Source organism: Dromiciops gliroides, chromosome 2 (genome assembly GCF_019393635.1).
Source record: "Dromiciops gliroides isolate mDroGli1 chromosome 2, mDroGli1.pri, whole genome shotgun sequence".
Taxonomy (NCBI): domain Eukaryota; kingdom Metazoa; phylum Chordata; class Mammalia; order Microbiotheria; family Microbiotheriidae; genus Dromiciops; species Dromiciops gliroides.
This window is the reverse complement of record NC_057862.1, coordinates 355,792,495-355,806,195: the sequence shown is the minus strand read 5'-3', so window position 1 is coordinate 355,806,195 and position 13,701 is coordinate 355,792,495. Positions and strand designations below refer to the sequence as shown.

At 46.3% G+C, this 13,701-nt stretch overlaps 1 protein-coding gene across 2 annotated transcripts; it reads right to left on the bottom strand.

Moving 5' to 3' along the window:
- Positions 1 to 120: 120 nt before the first annotated feature.
- F12 (coagulation factor XII) lies at positions 121 to 12,349 on the bottom strand. 2 transcript variants are annotated; one of them, XM_043987374.1, is made up of 14 exons: positions 12,253 to 12,349; positions 10,614 to 10,656; positions 8,422 to 8,518; positions 7,900 to 7,970; positions 7,482 to 7,589; positions 6,912 to 7,046; positions 5,422 to 5,526; positions 4,805 to 4,970; positions 4,404 to 4,558; positions 2,351 to 2,585; positions 1,887 to 2,023; positions 1,581 to 1,724; positions 459 to 607; positions 121 to 384 (listed from the first exon to the last, which is right to left on the bottom strand). In XM_043987374.1, exons 1-14 carry the CDS (start codon positions 12,307 to 12,309, stop codon positions 310 to 312), a joined length of 1,677 nt encoding a protein of 558 aa, XP_043843309.1. In that variant the 5' UTR covers positions 12,310 to 12,349; the 3' UTR covers positions 121 to 309. The 2 variants fall into 2 exon arrangements, with proteins under 2 accessions (XP_043843309.1, XP_043843308.1); XM_043987373.1 differs by having other exon boundaries at positions 121 to 376.
- Between the last annotated feature and the right edge of the window lie 1,352 nt (positions 12,350 to 13,701).

Here is a 13,701-nt window from a genome sequence, read left to right as displayed (position 1 = left end):
GCCAAAATTTGTTCTGAACTCGCGTCTCCTCCACTTTCCAGGACTTGCGTGGGGCCAGAGAATAGACAAACCCCTTTATTGCCCTCACGGCGCTGACAGAGGACTCAGGAGCCAAGGTAATGCAATCTCACACTCTTCATTCTAGACCCGCCCCCTTACCAACCTCCCACTGGCCCTGAGTGCCCGAGCCAAGGGGAGTTAAGCCCAGGGTCTGTCACGATGCAGTGTGCTCCCGGATCCATCCTACGTAATTGGCTACATTGGCGTAGACTCCAGGCTTGTTTTGATTCCCACATCCTGTGCCCCAGCTTACAACTCCACGAAGAGTGAGCTGATCCTTCGTCTCTTCGCACACAAGCGGTCCACCGGAGTCGCCCTGGACCACTGAGATGTCAGATCCTTACCCCTGCCTCTTGCCTCCCCGCTCCCCTTTTCATGTGACCTGTTTCTCCTCTCACCTGACAGGCATCTGTGCCCCCTTCCAAGAAACCGGCGCACAGCATGTCCTGCGTGACAGCTGTCCCGTGCAGGTCTGGAGCTGAGCAGAGTTCGTAGGAAATGATCGGAAGCTGAGCCTCCTGCAGATAACTGGAATAGTCCTCGGCCCCTGCGGAGGGGTAAGGCGAGGAGAGGTGACCAGACTGTGGTCTTTAGTGGGGGGATGGGGTGGAGGGCCCAATCGGAACCCCCTAGTTGTGTTTGGGATTCACTTTCTTCCTACTCTTATCATCTCCCCTTCCCCTTCCCCCTTATTCTGAGTCCTGTGCCCAAAGAAGTCATTCCCAGATTGGAAGCTGAGTTAGGTTGTGAGCAGCATTGCGGGGATCTCTCCCAGACCCGTTTGAATCTATAGGGAGCCAAGGACTCTTAAAGACTCAAACAAACGCTGGAATTTCCCTGCACTAGAGCAAGGCCCCCCAAATCATGTGGGAAACTCATATGGCTCTTCACGATCTATGACCCCTTTTGCTCCTCTCCCAAAGGATCATAGGATTCTGAGCCAGCAAGGGACCTTAGAACAACCTTAACCTAATCCCCTTATTTTACACGTGGGGAAACTGAGGACTAGAGAGGGAAAGTGACTTGCCCAAGAACACTAAGTTAATAGAAGTCAGAGCCAGAGAGGCCTCAGAGTTCTCTTACTTCAAATCTGAAACATTCCCACTACATTAGGTTACCACGGTCCACGTTTACATAACCAAAGCTCTTTGCCATCCTTTTTTTTTTTTCAAACCAGACCTTAGATTTCGTCAGCCCAGAGAACTCCCAGTAAGGACACTCCTTCCACCAACGGAGATTAGCATCTGCTCTGCACCTTACAGTCTCAGAAAGTTGCTGCTCTGCAGATGACTGTGTGCCCGAGGTCACACAGCCTAGTGGTACAGAGCAGACAGGAGATGAATCTGGTTTTCAAAGCCAACTCAATCCGGCCTACCGCCCTACAACGCATCTTTTGCCATCTATCCTCTCACTAATTTGACCTTTCCGTTAGCCCCCTGCAAGGCCCCTTCCTGGCCCGGTCCCGCGCAGACCCAGGTGAGGGCAAACGAAAGTCATCTTCACTGCCCTCCGCTTACTACCTTCATACTGGTGACCCCAGCCGGCGACTTGGCAGCTCGAGACGTTACTCGGAGGCTCTGGAGTATCGGGGAGGCAGACCGGCTGGACGTAGGGCGAGAACTGGGCACAACCGCCGTCCTTCGTCTCCTGCAGCCGCACCAGCGCTAACACCCCAGAAATCGACCAAGACAGTTTTAAGTGTTATTGGGGTTCGGGCAGGGGTCCCCGCGTCTCCAGTACCTTTTCCCTGGCTAAGCGGAGCACTGGGGCACCGCTTTGGGCGGAGGCTATCCTCTTGGCCCCGGGCACGGCTCCCCCTCACCTACCAATGTCATGCTGGAACGTGTCGGTCCGGAAGTGCTCGTGCAGCAGGTATTCGCTCACCGAGAATTCCTGGCACTGCTGACAGCTCTCATTGTATCGCTCTTGGCCCAGGACCACCTTCAGCAGTTCTGGGGCAGGCCTGTGGGAGCACTGGCTGGCAGCTACGCAGAGCGCCGTTACATACCCCAGGTCCCTACTCCTACACAACCTCCCGACCCCCACCTTCTCAGTTGGGCCTCCAAGTCTGATCTTCAAACGCAAATCCCTGAATGTCCCTGGTTGGGAGGGACAAGGGTGAGAGCAAGGAAACCCTAAACCTTCTCTTTCCGTGTCCACAAAGGGATCTAGCTTTTCCCATCCCAAGCTCAAACTCGCTGCTGCCCAGGTCTCCTCCTCTGTATTACCTCCCCCAAAGGAAGAACTAAATCTTAGAGTGGTTCGGGCCGAGCAGCCCTGGGTCACTCACCTGTTCTCCAGGCAGTGTGCTGCTGTGACAACCCAGCACGAGCTAATGAGGCTGCCAGCGCAGAAGATATCGTCCAGGTAGAGCGCTGCTATGTAGGGGTGTGCCCCTGGGAATGCCACCAATCCTCCCACAACGCGACTCAGCCCAGAGAGCCTCTTCTTTTGTCTCTGGCCGCAGGTCACAGAGCTATCCTTCCGAAGACTCTTCCGAGTCCCGAGGCTCTCTCTGCTCAATCCTGGGAGTGACCGAAGCACAAGACTGATGACTGATGCCCACCAGAGACATTTATATTCCCTTAATCTATGCCTAATTTGTGCTCTCTGTATGTATCCCTTGACCAGCCTGTCGTCTAAACTAACTATACTTGCCAGGCACTCTATACTGCTTGTCCCTGCCCCATGCCCTTAGATAGGGGGGAGCCCCCCAAATTGCGCTCCCTGCCTTCTCCCCAACCGTGAACTCTTGATCTAATGGATCCATTAATCTATACTTAATCTATAATTTCCCATTCCCATAATTTTATCTTTCCTAGTCTTTTTTCATCCTTCAGAAGCCACTGTAATGCAGTCTAACCCTCTCCTAACTGGGAATAGCCGTCACAACAAACGCTACAACAGAAAGGGATCTTTGAAATCGGTTATGATTTGAGGTTGGTACCCTTTGCCTGTCCATTCCCTTCATTGTGCCTGTCCTCTGCTTGTGCACACTCAGTTCCCTCTTCTCCTGTCTCCATCCTATGTCGTGGCATGCTCTATTCTTTCAATCACTATTTTGTGATGGTGCCATTTCTTCTGACAACTATATCTTCAATTGAATCCAATTCAACAAGTATTTATTAAGCACTTACTAGGTGCCAGGGAGTTACAAAGATAAAATGAAAAGGTCTCTGGCCTGTCACAGAACGTATATTCTATTCCTTGTGCTCTCTGCCAGTGCCTGACCATATCCAATCTTGGTACTTATTTTTGTTCATACCCATCCCCCTTCTCTTTGTCAACCTTGCCCTCTTAGCACTCACACTGTGCCAACCCATGCCTCTCTTTTTGACTACCCTAGTTATGTCCACATCATATCCATTTGTGTTATCCTCATACCTTCTATCAATGATAGCCTCATGCCAATGCCTATCTCATGCCTTCTGTCCATGTTTGTTCCCATGATAACCCCCTCACTTCTCTTGGTGCCCACCAATGTCCTCTTGCGCCCATCCTGTGCCATCTGTCAGTGCTGACCCCTTTGTATTGTTCTGTTCCTATTTCGTGTATTTTCTATGCCCACTCAGTGTTCCATTCCATCTGCCTGTACTCATCCAGTGACATCTGCCTGCCTGCCCATTTTGTTGTCAGTGTATCTGTCCCTCCTGTCTGGCTCAATCAGTATCTTCTATTAGCACTATCTCTGTATCATTCCTGCCCTCTTACCTGTATCCATCCCCTCTTTGCTCACCTTGTGCCCATTGATGCCCTCTGTCTGAACACTATCAATAAGCACCATACTTTTTTCTTTGTTCCAAAACCTATGCACACTTTGTGCCCTGTATTGGAGCCAGTGTTCTACCTTTTCCATATGGCATCTCATTCCATAATATATGCCTGCCTTCTTTCTTTGCACAGCCTTTATTATTCTTTGGTCCACCATGGAGCACCTCTAAAGAGTTGTTTCTGTATTCATTCCATGCCCTCTACACCCAATCTATGCTCACTATGCTTGCCCTGTACTCAATCTGGTACCCTACATCATAACCTGGCTGTTTTCAGTGTCATGACTTCTGGAGCCTTGCCCATCTATGCCTTGCTGTGCCCACTACATCCCTGTGTACTTGTGCTATATCCTCTGCCTCCACCCAAATTTGTTCAGATCTTGTCTGCCTACCCTGTCCTTTGTGACAGTTCTTTACCGCCTGTCTGTGCCCATCCATTGCCATGTACCACTCCACACCCTCCATGACCCTGTTTCTATGTGAATGATCACCCTTTTTACCTGAGAGGAGGCTCTCCCCCCTCTCCTCCCTTCTGTCCCTTCCTAGTATGGTAACACTTGGCCTCTATCCTACCTTTCGAATATGTTGAAGCAGGAGTAGTTGGGTGCTGTGATGCAATGTCTGGACTCTGAGTTGGATCCTGGCATATGGGCAGACTACAGTGCTCCCAGCTCATCCGGGTCCCAGAGAGAACAAAGCACCAGGGGCTGGTGTCATTGTCTGGGTTCCTGAAACCATATATAAATGGTATTCAGTACAGGTGAGGGTCCTCCCCATCTCATAATCGACAGTCTCTTCAGTACCCTTTCTCACCTCTTTCCTGGTTTGGGCCCCACACAGGCTCCTCTTCAAATCCTCACTTCCCTTTTCTTCCTTAACTTTACCCAAGCCTGCCTCTTCCTCCCCATCTCCTCATTTCCTAGCCTACTCCCAGCTTTTCATGAAAGCCCTACTCAACCCCACGTCTTCCTCACCTGCAGTAGGGGTGATGGCCCAAACCCCTGGTCAGCGCCTGTTCCATGGGCAGATGTCGGAATGTGGCTTCTGAGGACCAGGGTTCGCATAGCTTTCCTGACAATGTGGTCTGGGCTGTTCCCCGGTAGGTGAGTCCCCGGCCATTGTAACATCTCGCACTGGTGTCTAGTATAAAGAGGGGTCATCTGGAGATAGAAGTGCTGGGGTTGCTTCCCCAAACTGGGCTCTCTTCTTCCACTGGCCCACCCAACTTTTATCATTTCTCCCTCTCCCCCCATTCCCAGCCACTTTTTTCCTTCCTTGGGGAGAGAAGTAACATGTATTCAGCAGGAACTGAGACTAGAATCTGGTGGGTTTCATAAGTTAAGATGATAGAATTGCAAGCTGGAAAGAACCTTAAAAATCATCTAGTTTAAATCCCCTATTTGGCAAATGAGAAAAATTCATTCCCCTATACCATACTTCCTCTCTCCTCCCCCTTTGTCAACTTCTAAAGTGTGTGTGGGAAGGGGGAGCAGACATCTCCCTGTGCTGCTCCCTTTCTGTACACCCTAGTGATCATATCTCCCCTCAAACCCACCTCAAGTGCCATGACCTCAAAGGGACCTGGACCTACCTATTTCACAAAAGTATCCTGCATAACTTGGAGGACAATGGCAGACAGGTTGGCCCTCTGCCTCCAAGCACTTCCCTCCATTGAGACAGGGGTTGTCCAGGCAGGCTGGGGAGAAGATAGAGTTCTGAGTATAATCATTTGGAAGAAAGGGTAAGTTGTGTCCCTCTCCAGCCCCAACCAACCTCCCTCTACCAACAACTCCTCCAGATTCCTGAAATAGGTCTCATTTTCACAATGGCCAGGCCAGAGCACAATGTCAGACCTGGACAGGACCCCTGAACATAGAATGTCTAGAATTGGAAGGGCCGGGCAGCTAGGTGGCGCAGTGGATAGAGCACCAGCTCTGGATTCAGGAAGATCTGAGTTCAAATATGACCTCAGACACTTGACACTTACTAGCCATGTGACCCTGGGCAAGTCACTTAACCCTCATTGTCCCGCAAAAAAACAAAAAAGAATTGGAAGGGCCCTTAGAACATAGTGTTAGATTTAGAAACAATTCAAGAACATAGAACCTGAGAGGTAGATGGTATCTTAGAATATGAATTGCTGAAGTTAAAAGTTGGAAAAGCCCTTAGAACTCAGGATGCAGAATGTTAGGGCTAGAGAGGACCTTATACATACATGTCAGACCCAGAAAAACATAGTGTCAGACATAGAACTTTGAATCTTAGAGTGGAAGAGACCTTAGAACAGAACACAGATATCTGGAAGATAGAAATCATAGAACATAAGATGTTTAGAGCTAGAAGGGATCAAGAAAAAGAACACACACTATTAGAGCTGAAAGGTGCCTCAGAGTATAGAATGTTGGAATCTTAGAACAAAGGAACCTTTGGAACCTTAGAACTTAAAGGAACCTTAGATGAAAGACCATTAAAATGGGCAAGAAATTTAGAATACTGGAGAAGATATACAAAGAATGTTAGACCTTAAAGAGACCATAAGTCCTAGGAAATAAAATGTCAAAGCTACAAGAGACCTTAGAACATAGACTTAGAAGTAAAAGGGAGATTAGATAAGAGAACACAAAGTGGGGCATAGAACACATAACATCAGAGCTGGAAGGGACCTTAGAACACAGAGTCAGAAGTGAAAGGGAGATTAAATTATAGGACACAGAACAGAACATAGAAAATATAATCTCAGAGCTTGAAGAGACCTTAGAATGTATACGCAGAAGTGGAAGAGATCCAAAAGAATAGGGCATAGAACATGGAATGTCAGAGCTGGAAGGGCCTTCCAAAGAGATCTTGGGAAATAAAAGATTAGTGTCAGAGCTAAAAGGTCCCTTAGAAACCCTATAGTCAAATCCCATTTTACCACTGGGAAAATGAGAGCTCAGAAGCTTCAGACAGAAGTGAATAGGAAGTCACACCAAGTGATTCAGTAACCATTCTGCAACTCAAACCCAAGTCTTTGGATTTAGGGCTTTGTCCCTTCCTTGCCCTCCCTCCAGTCTCTCTGTGGCTGTGCCGGCCAACACTTACCCCGACTGCTTGGCAACCACTTGCAGTCAACCCTTGGGCCTTTACACTGGCACTTGGCCACTCTTGGTGGCTCTGCACGAAGCCATGTCTCATCTTCATCAAAGAACTTCCTCAGATGAGACTGGTAGCACTTTTCTGGGGACAGAAAGCACGCTGCTTAATAACAGGTGGTTAGTGTTTAGTATGTGTATATATTTTAAAGTATATATGTAAATTAGAAATATATGCAAATATAAGTATATATTTTGCGACACCATAAGTGTGTGTATGTATATGTGTGTGTATATAATTTATACTATTATATATAATATTATAATATATAATGCTATTATATACAAAGTATATAAAGTTTAGTAGTATATTTACTAATATATCATTTATACTATATATTATATATAATATAATTTATGCTATTATCATCTAGATTCTGACAGACTGAGGCTCCAAAGGGTAGAATCCCCTCCCCAAACCTAGGCCTTGGGGCCAGCCTCCCGGTGGGGGTGATTATATTGAGTACTCAGAAACTCAGGATCCAGAGTCAGACAAAGTAGATCTCCAGTGAAACGGCACCTTTTTGGCAGTGCTGCCCGGTGAGGTGTGGGGCACAGAGGCAGCGGGGTCCAAGAAAAGAGTTGAAGCAGATCCCTCCATTCTGGCATGGATTGTGCTTGCAGTGATCTGTGGACAGAAGGCCCTTTTACATGACCACTGAGGATCCAGAGTCTCTGAATAGGGTAGGAGAGAGGCTGGGGAAGGGTAATGACAGGAAGAATGAAATCTGGGCGACAGTAGCCCTGGAGGTTTGTCTCTGCCTAAGGGTTAAGATTGGGGATGGTCACCCCTAGGGCCCTTCTTATTGGAGAAGTGAGGCAATAAGCCCTGAACTGTATCCAAATTCCTAGCTTGGGGGTAGGGTGAGGGAGGTACCCAAGGACTTTTTGGAATGGAATGGGAGGGAAGAGAGGAGGAGAGACTCCACCCAAGGTACCTTTCACTTTCTTGGACTCCAGGCAATAGGCCCACTGCTGATCCCGGTCATAGTTGTCAGTGGTTGCACACCTGCAGAAAGAGAGGGTCGTCCCTGCTCTGCAGAGCCAGATGGTCTATACCTAAAAACCCCATCTCCCCCCAGATCCTACCAGAGGATATCACCACCACTATTAAACTTAGGGGAGGTGGCCTTCCTGGTCTTCTGAGGCTGCTGGCCTGGGACAGGGAAATAAAGACAGTACCTTCTCACTTCCATAGAACTTAAAGATTTACAAATCTTTATAATGTCAAGGGAATGTAAATGTCATCTCTGTTTTACAGGTAAGGAAACAGGTTCAGACTATTCACACAGGTTCACACAACTAGTACAATGTCAAAGTAACATTCCACCTTCCCCCATCTTGCCAAGGGGAAACAAAGTAGTTTATTTGAGTGGAGTAATATTCTCATTTGGGAGCCTTGTAGAATATTGTAATTAAGACAATGCAGCCTAGCAGGGGAAAGGAAGCCAGGAGCTTACCAGGCATGGGGTCCTGGACGGCCCCTCTTGGTACATTTGTGGTGCAGCTGGCCTCGATATTGGAAGGGAAAGTAACAGGGATCCCCGTTGGTGAGAACTGCAATTAACCCACAAACATGTCATGAGGCCCAAGAACATACAGCAGATCCCAGATCTACTATCCAGGGACTAGAAGTCTAGTTAATGGGGCAGGACATAAATCAACAAACATTAGTAAGCACTAACAAACTGTGCCTGTGATAGGCATTATACTAAGTGCTGGGGATACAAAGAAACACAAAAAATAAAAACAGTCCCTGTTCTCAAGGAGCTCACAACAACATGCAAACAAATATATATAAACAATACACATACAGGATAAATTGGAAATAATATTGGGGAAGGCACTAAGATTAAGGAAGACTAGCTTGGGGCAGCTAGGTGATGCAGTAGATAGAGCACTGGCCCTGGAATCAGAAGGACCTGAGTTCAAATCCAGATTCAGACATTTACAAGCTGTATGACCCTGAGTAAGTCATTTAACTCCAATTGCCTCTGAAAGAAAGAAAGGAAGGAAGGAAGGAAGGAAAAGGATGAAAGGAAGAAAGAATGGAAGGAAGGAAGAAAGAAAGAGAGAGAGAGAAAGGAAGAAAGAAAGGAAGAAAGAAAGAAAGGAAGGAAGGAAAAGGAAGGATGAAAGGAAGAAAGAATGGAAGGAAGGAAGAAAGAAAGAGAGAGAAAGAGAGAAAGAGAGAAAGAAAGAAAGAAAGAAAGAAAGAAAGAAAGAAAGAAAGAAAGAAAGAAAGAAAGAAAGAAAGAAAGAAAGAAAGAAAGAAAGAAAGGAAGGAAGAAAGAAAGGAAGGAAGGAAGGTAGATTAGGTCAGGTCTCTTGCAGAAAATTGGAAGGATGGGAGGGGACTAAATTATGAAGACCTTTAAAAGTCAAACAGGTTTTTATATTATGTTCTGGAAGTAATAGGGAGGGACAGCTAGGTGGCGCAGTGGATAAAGCACTGGCTTGGATTCAGGAGGACCTGAGTTCAAATCCAACCTCAGACACTTGACACTTGCTAGCTGTGTGACCCTGGGCAAGTCACTTAACCCCCATTCCCCCCAAAAAAAAGGAATAGGAAGCCACTGGAGTTTGTTGAATGGAGCCAGGAGAGATGAGTTTCAGTCATGTCCAACTCTGCATGACTCCATATAGAATGTCAGAGCTGGGAGAACCCTTACAATATTGGATGTCAGAACAGGACAGGATCTTTATAACACAGAATATGGGCTATCATAGCTGATTTGGTTCTGTTATACAGACATCAAAGAAGAGTGATGGCTGATGGGGCTGGAAAGGTAGGGTGGTGGCAGGGGGTTATAAGGCCTTTTCCATTGTACTTCACTGCCTCTTCATTCATTCATTCTCCAAAGGCATATTACATACAATAATAAAAGCTCCAGTTCCCACAGTGCTTAACAGTTTACATATTTCCCTCACAACTTCAAGATAGCACAAGTATTACCCAGTGCCTAGCACAGTGAGGCATATAGTAGGAGCTTAATAAATGCTTGTTGATTGATTTATTACATGACTCTAATAGGCACTAAGTAAATGCTTATTGATTGATGGACTGATCACAAATGAGGAAACTGAGTATAGCTCAGAAGGTTAAATGATTTGGTCATTTTCACTTAACTAGTAATTGTGCTAAGACTGGAATGTGGGTCTCCAGGGGCTGGTGATGCTTCTCCATCCAATGTGTGCCCCGCAGAGTGCCTGACACAATTGCCTACACAAAGGAGGTTTTTGGTGTTTTCCACTTCACAAATTGGTGGCCCCAGTTTGGGGGAAGGGAGTGGGACACCCAGAAGGAAGGAAGGGAGGGAGGTATTAGGAATGCAAGAGGCATTAAGAAGGGACTTGAGGGACGTGGGTGTTTGTTGCTGAGGAAGTATAAAGTCATCCTCCCTCCCCACTCATAATTACAATAATAGCAACAACTAATTTACATACCGCCTCCAGAGCTGGGCCTTCAATCAAAGACTGGGGCTAGAGTATCCCTAGACAGCCAGATTCACCCCCTGGGTCTCTATCCCAACCTGTCCTTTTGTACTTTCCCAATGAAGGGATGATCCTTGTAGAGCCCCAACCACTATCCCTTCCCCACCACCACCTCACCCTTGGCCACTTGGCCAAAAGTCCAGCTGAGAAGACTCACCTTCTGTGGTCATGGGTTCTTTTGGAGTTTTCCAGGGTGGGGCCTATGGGAAGTTAGGATGAGAGGAGGTTGTGCCACCTCCTTGCCTCCCCCCCCCAGGTCTCCTACTGTACCCTAAATCCTCTCTTCATTGTGTTCTCTGTATATACTTTCCTTTTGTCCTTTCTCTCCACCAGCTCAGAGATCCAGAGACCACCCTCCCAGCCCACCCTCTTCACACATAGCCCTATCACCCGGGTCAGGACCCCGAGCTTCCCCATTTCTTTTTCTCCCACTAGGCTCTGAATCATATTTCTCAGTTCCCATTCTTGACCTCTACCCCATGTTCAGGAGGCCCAGTGTGGGGAACATGAGCCCAAACCCAACCCTTTCCCTTCTTCACCCCCAGGAGGGTTTCTAGTTATCTTATCTAGTTGTCTAGTCCTACTCATACCTGAACAAAATCTTCTCTATAACACATCTGACAAATGGTTCTATAGATTTTGCTAGAACTTCAATAAGATTGGACTTGCTACCTCCAGAGACCACCCATTCTACTTTGAGACTGCTCAAACTGATAGGAAGCTGTATCTTATATCAAAGCTGAATTTGCCTCTGCAATTTCTACCCATTTCTCTGGTGATAAAGCAGAACAAATCTAATCCTTTCAGGTGGTAGCCCCTCAAATAACTGAATCTATAGCTGTCTTAGTCTCCACCCCCAGTCTTTTTTTCCCTTCCTCTCCAGGGTAGCTAAATAGTCCGAGTATTTACAATACTCCAGATGTAGTCTAAACAGAGCAGAGTACATTAATAATAAATAATAACAATAAACAACTCACATTTATCTCTTTAAGGTTTGCAAAGTGCTTTACAAACATTATCTCATTGGATCAGGGCTACTTCCTTATCTCAGGATACTTTGTATATCTTAACACAACCTGAGATCATATTAACTTCCTATGGCGGCTATATCACACTATTGACTCATGTTGCGTTTCCGGGAACTAAAAACCCCAGAGCTTTTTGATTGTTGTTTAGCCATATATTTCTTCCATCTTGCCATTTTGTGTCTTCTTATGTCTCCCACTGGGAGACACCTTGCATTCCTAGAAAAGTGAAGTGCCTGGAGGTGCTCAGCTGGGAATGGGACCAGAGCAGAAGCCTTTCCAACCCAGGGGGGACCAGACACTTGGAAAAAGGAGGGGAGGGGAAGGGAGGATTGGGAACCCTGCTTCTCCTCCCTCCCTAGTCAGCAACTAATCAGCCAGATGCAGGGGCCTATCTAGGGACCTGTGGCCAAAAAGGAATGCTTTCCCTTAGGGATCTCCTGAAACCATGATTCCTTTCCACTGGGGACCCTATAACACAGGCCTGCTTCCTTAACTCAGGACCCCCTAACCCAGCCCCCAAACTGCTCCCTCTGAAACCATAACTCTGCCCCTATTTGATTTCCTCTGGGACTACCCGAAATCCTTTCCTTATAGTTCCTTTTCCCCTCCCTAAAGGAGCCCTTAACCCAACTCTCATCTCTCTTGGAACCACCCTAACCCTGCCCTCCAGGCATCCCTTTCTCCCAGAACCTGAAAATCCCACCCTCCCTCAACTCTTCTACTTTCACAAGGTCCCCTAGACCCTGTTCACCACCAGGTCTCTCTCACCAGAAGTGCCGGCCCCAGGCCCAACATTAGGGCTCCCAGTAACAGTAGGAACTGCATGGTGTCTGTGTGTTTGGATCAATATGATGGGGTAAGGTCCAAGGGAAGAGTTGGGGTCAAAGAAAGGTAAACTCCAGCTAGGCTGAACCCCCTCCCCCTGACCCTGACCCAAGTTCAGGGCCCAGGGCCAGTTTATTCTTTCTTTCTTCTTTTTTTTTTTTTGGATAATAAACATTTTTATTCAAAGTTTTGAGTTCCAAATTCTATCCTTCCTTCCCTTCCTCCCCTCTTCCCAGGCAGTAAGCAGATATCGGTTATACATATACAATTATGTAAAACATTACATATTTGTCATTTTGTATAAGAAAACTCAAATAAAAGAAAAAAATGAAAGAGTGAAAAATAGTATGCTTCAGTCTGTGTTCAATCAATATCGGTTCTTTCTTTGGAGGTAGATAGTATGTTTCATCATTAGTCCTTTGGGATTGTCTTGGATCATTGTATTTCTTTTTTTTTTCTTTTTTGCGGGACAATGAGGGTTAAGTGACTTGCCCAAGGTCACACAACTAGTAAGTGTCAAGTGTCTGAGGCAAGATTTGAACTCAGGTCCTTCTGAATCCGGGGCCAGTGCTTTATCCACTGTACAACCTAGCTGCCCCTGATCATCATATTTCTGAGAACAGCTAAGTCATTCACAATTCTTCAACAAACAATATTGCTGACTCTGTGCACAGTGCACAGCTTGGTTCTGCTCACTTCACTATATATCAGTTCATACAAGTCTTTCCAGCCCTTTCTGAAGTCATCCTGCTCATCATTTCTTACAGCACAATAATATTCCATTACAATCACATACTTCAGCTTGTTCAGCCATTCCCCAATTGATAGGAATTCCTTTGATTTCAAATTCTTGACCACCACAAAAAGAGCTGCTATAAATATTTCTGTACAAATGGGTCTTTTTCTCTTCTTTGTAATGTCTTTGGGATATAAACCTAGCAGTGGTATTGCTGGATCAAAGGGTATGTGCAGTTTTATAGCCCTTTGGGCATAGTTCCAAATTGCTCTCCAGAATAGTTAGATCAGTTCACAGTTCCACCAACAGTGGATTAGTGTCCCAGTTTTCCCACATGCCCTCCAACATGCAACATTTTCCTTTTTTTAAAATTATATTTGCCACTCTGATAGGTGTGAGGTGATACCTCAGAGTTGTTTTAATATGCATTTCTCTGTCTAAAAACTGCCTGTTCATATCCTTTGGCCATTTATCAATTGGGGAATGACTTATATTTTTATAAATTTGACTCAGTTTTCTATATATTTGAGAAATGAGGCCTTTATCAGTGATAACCAGTGTATTCTTGACAGAGAGAAAAACCAGCCTTCCTGGAAGAGGCAGGACTAGGTTTGTCTAGAGAGAGTGAATAAGGAAGGGGCCATGGCATAGGATCT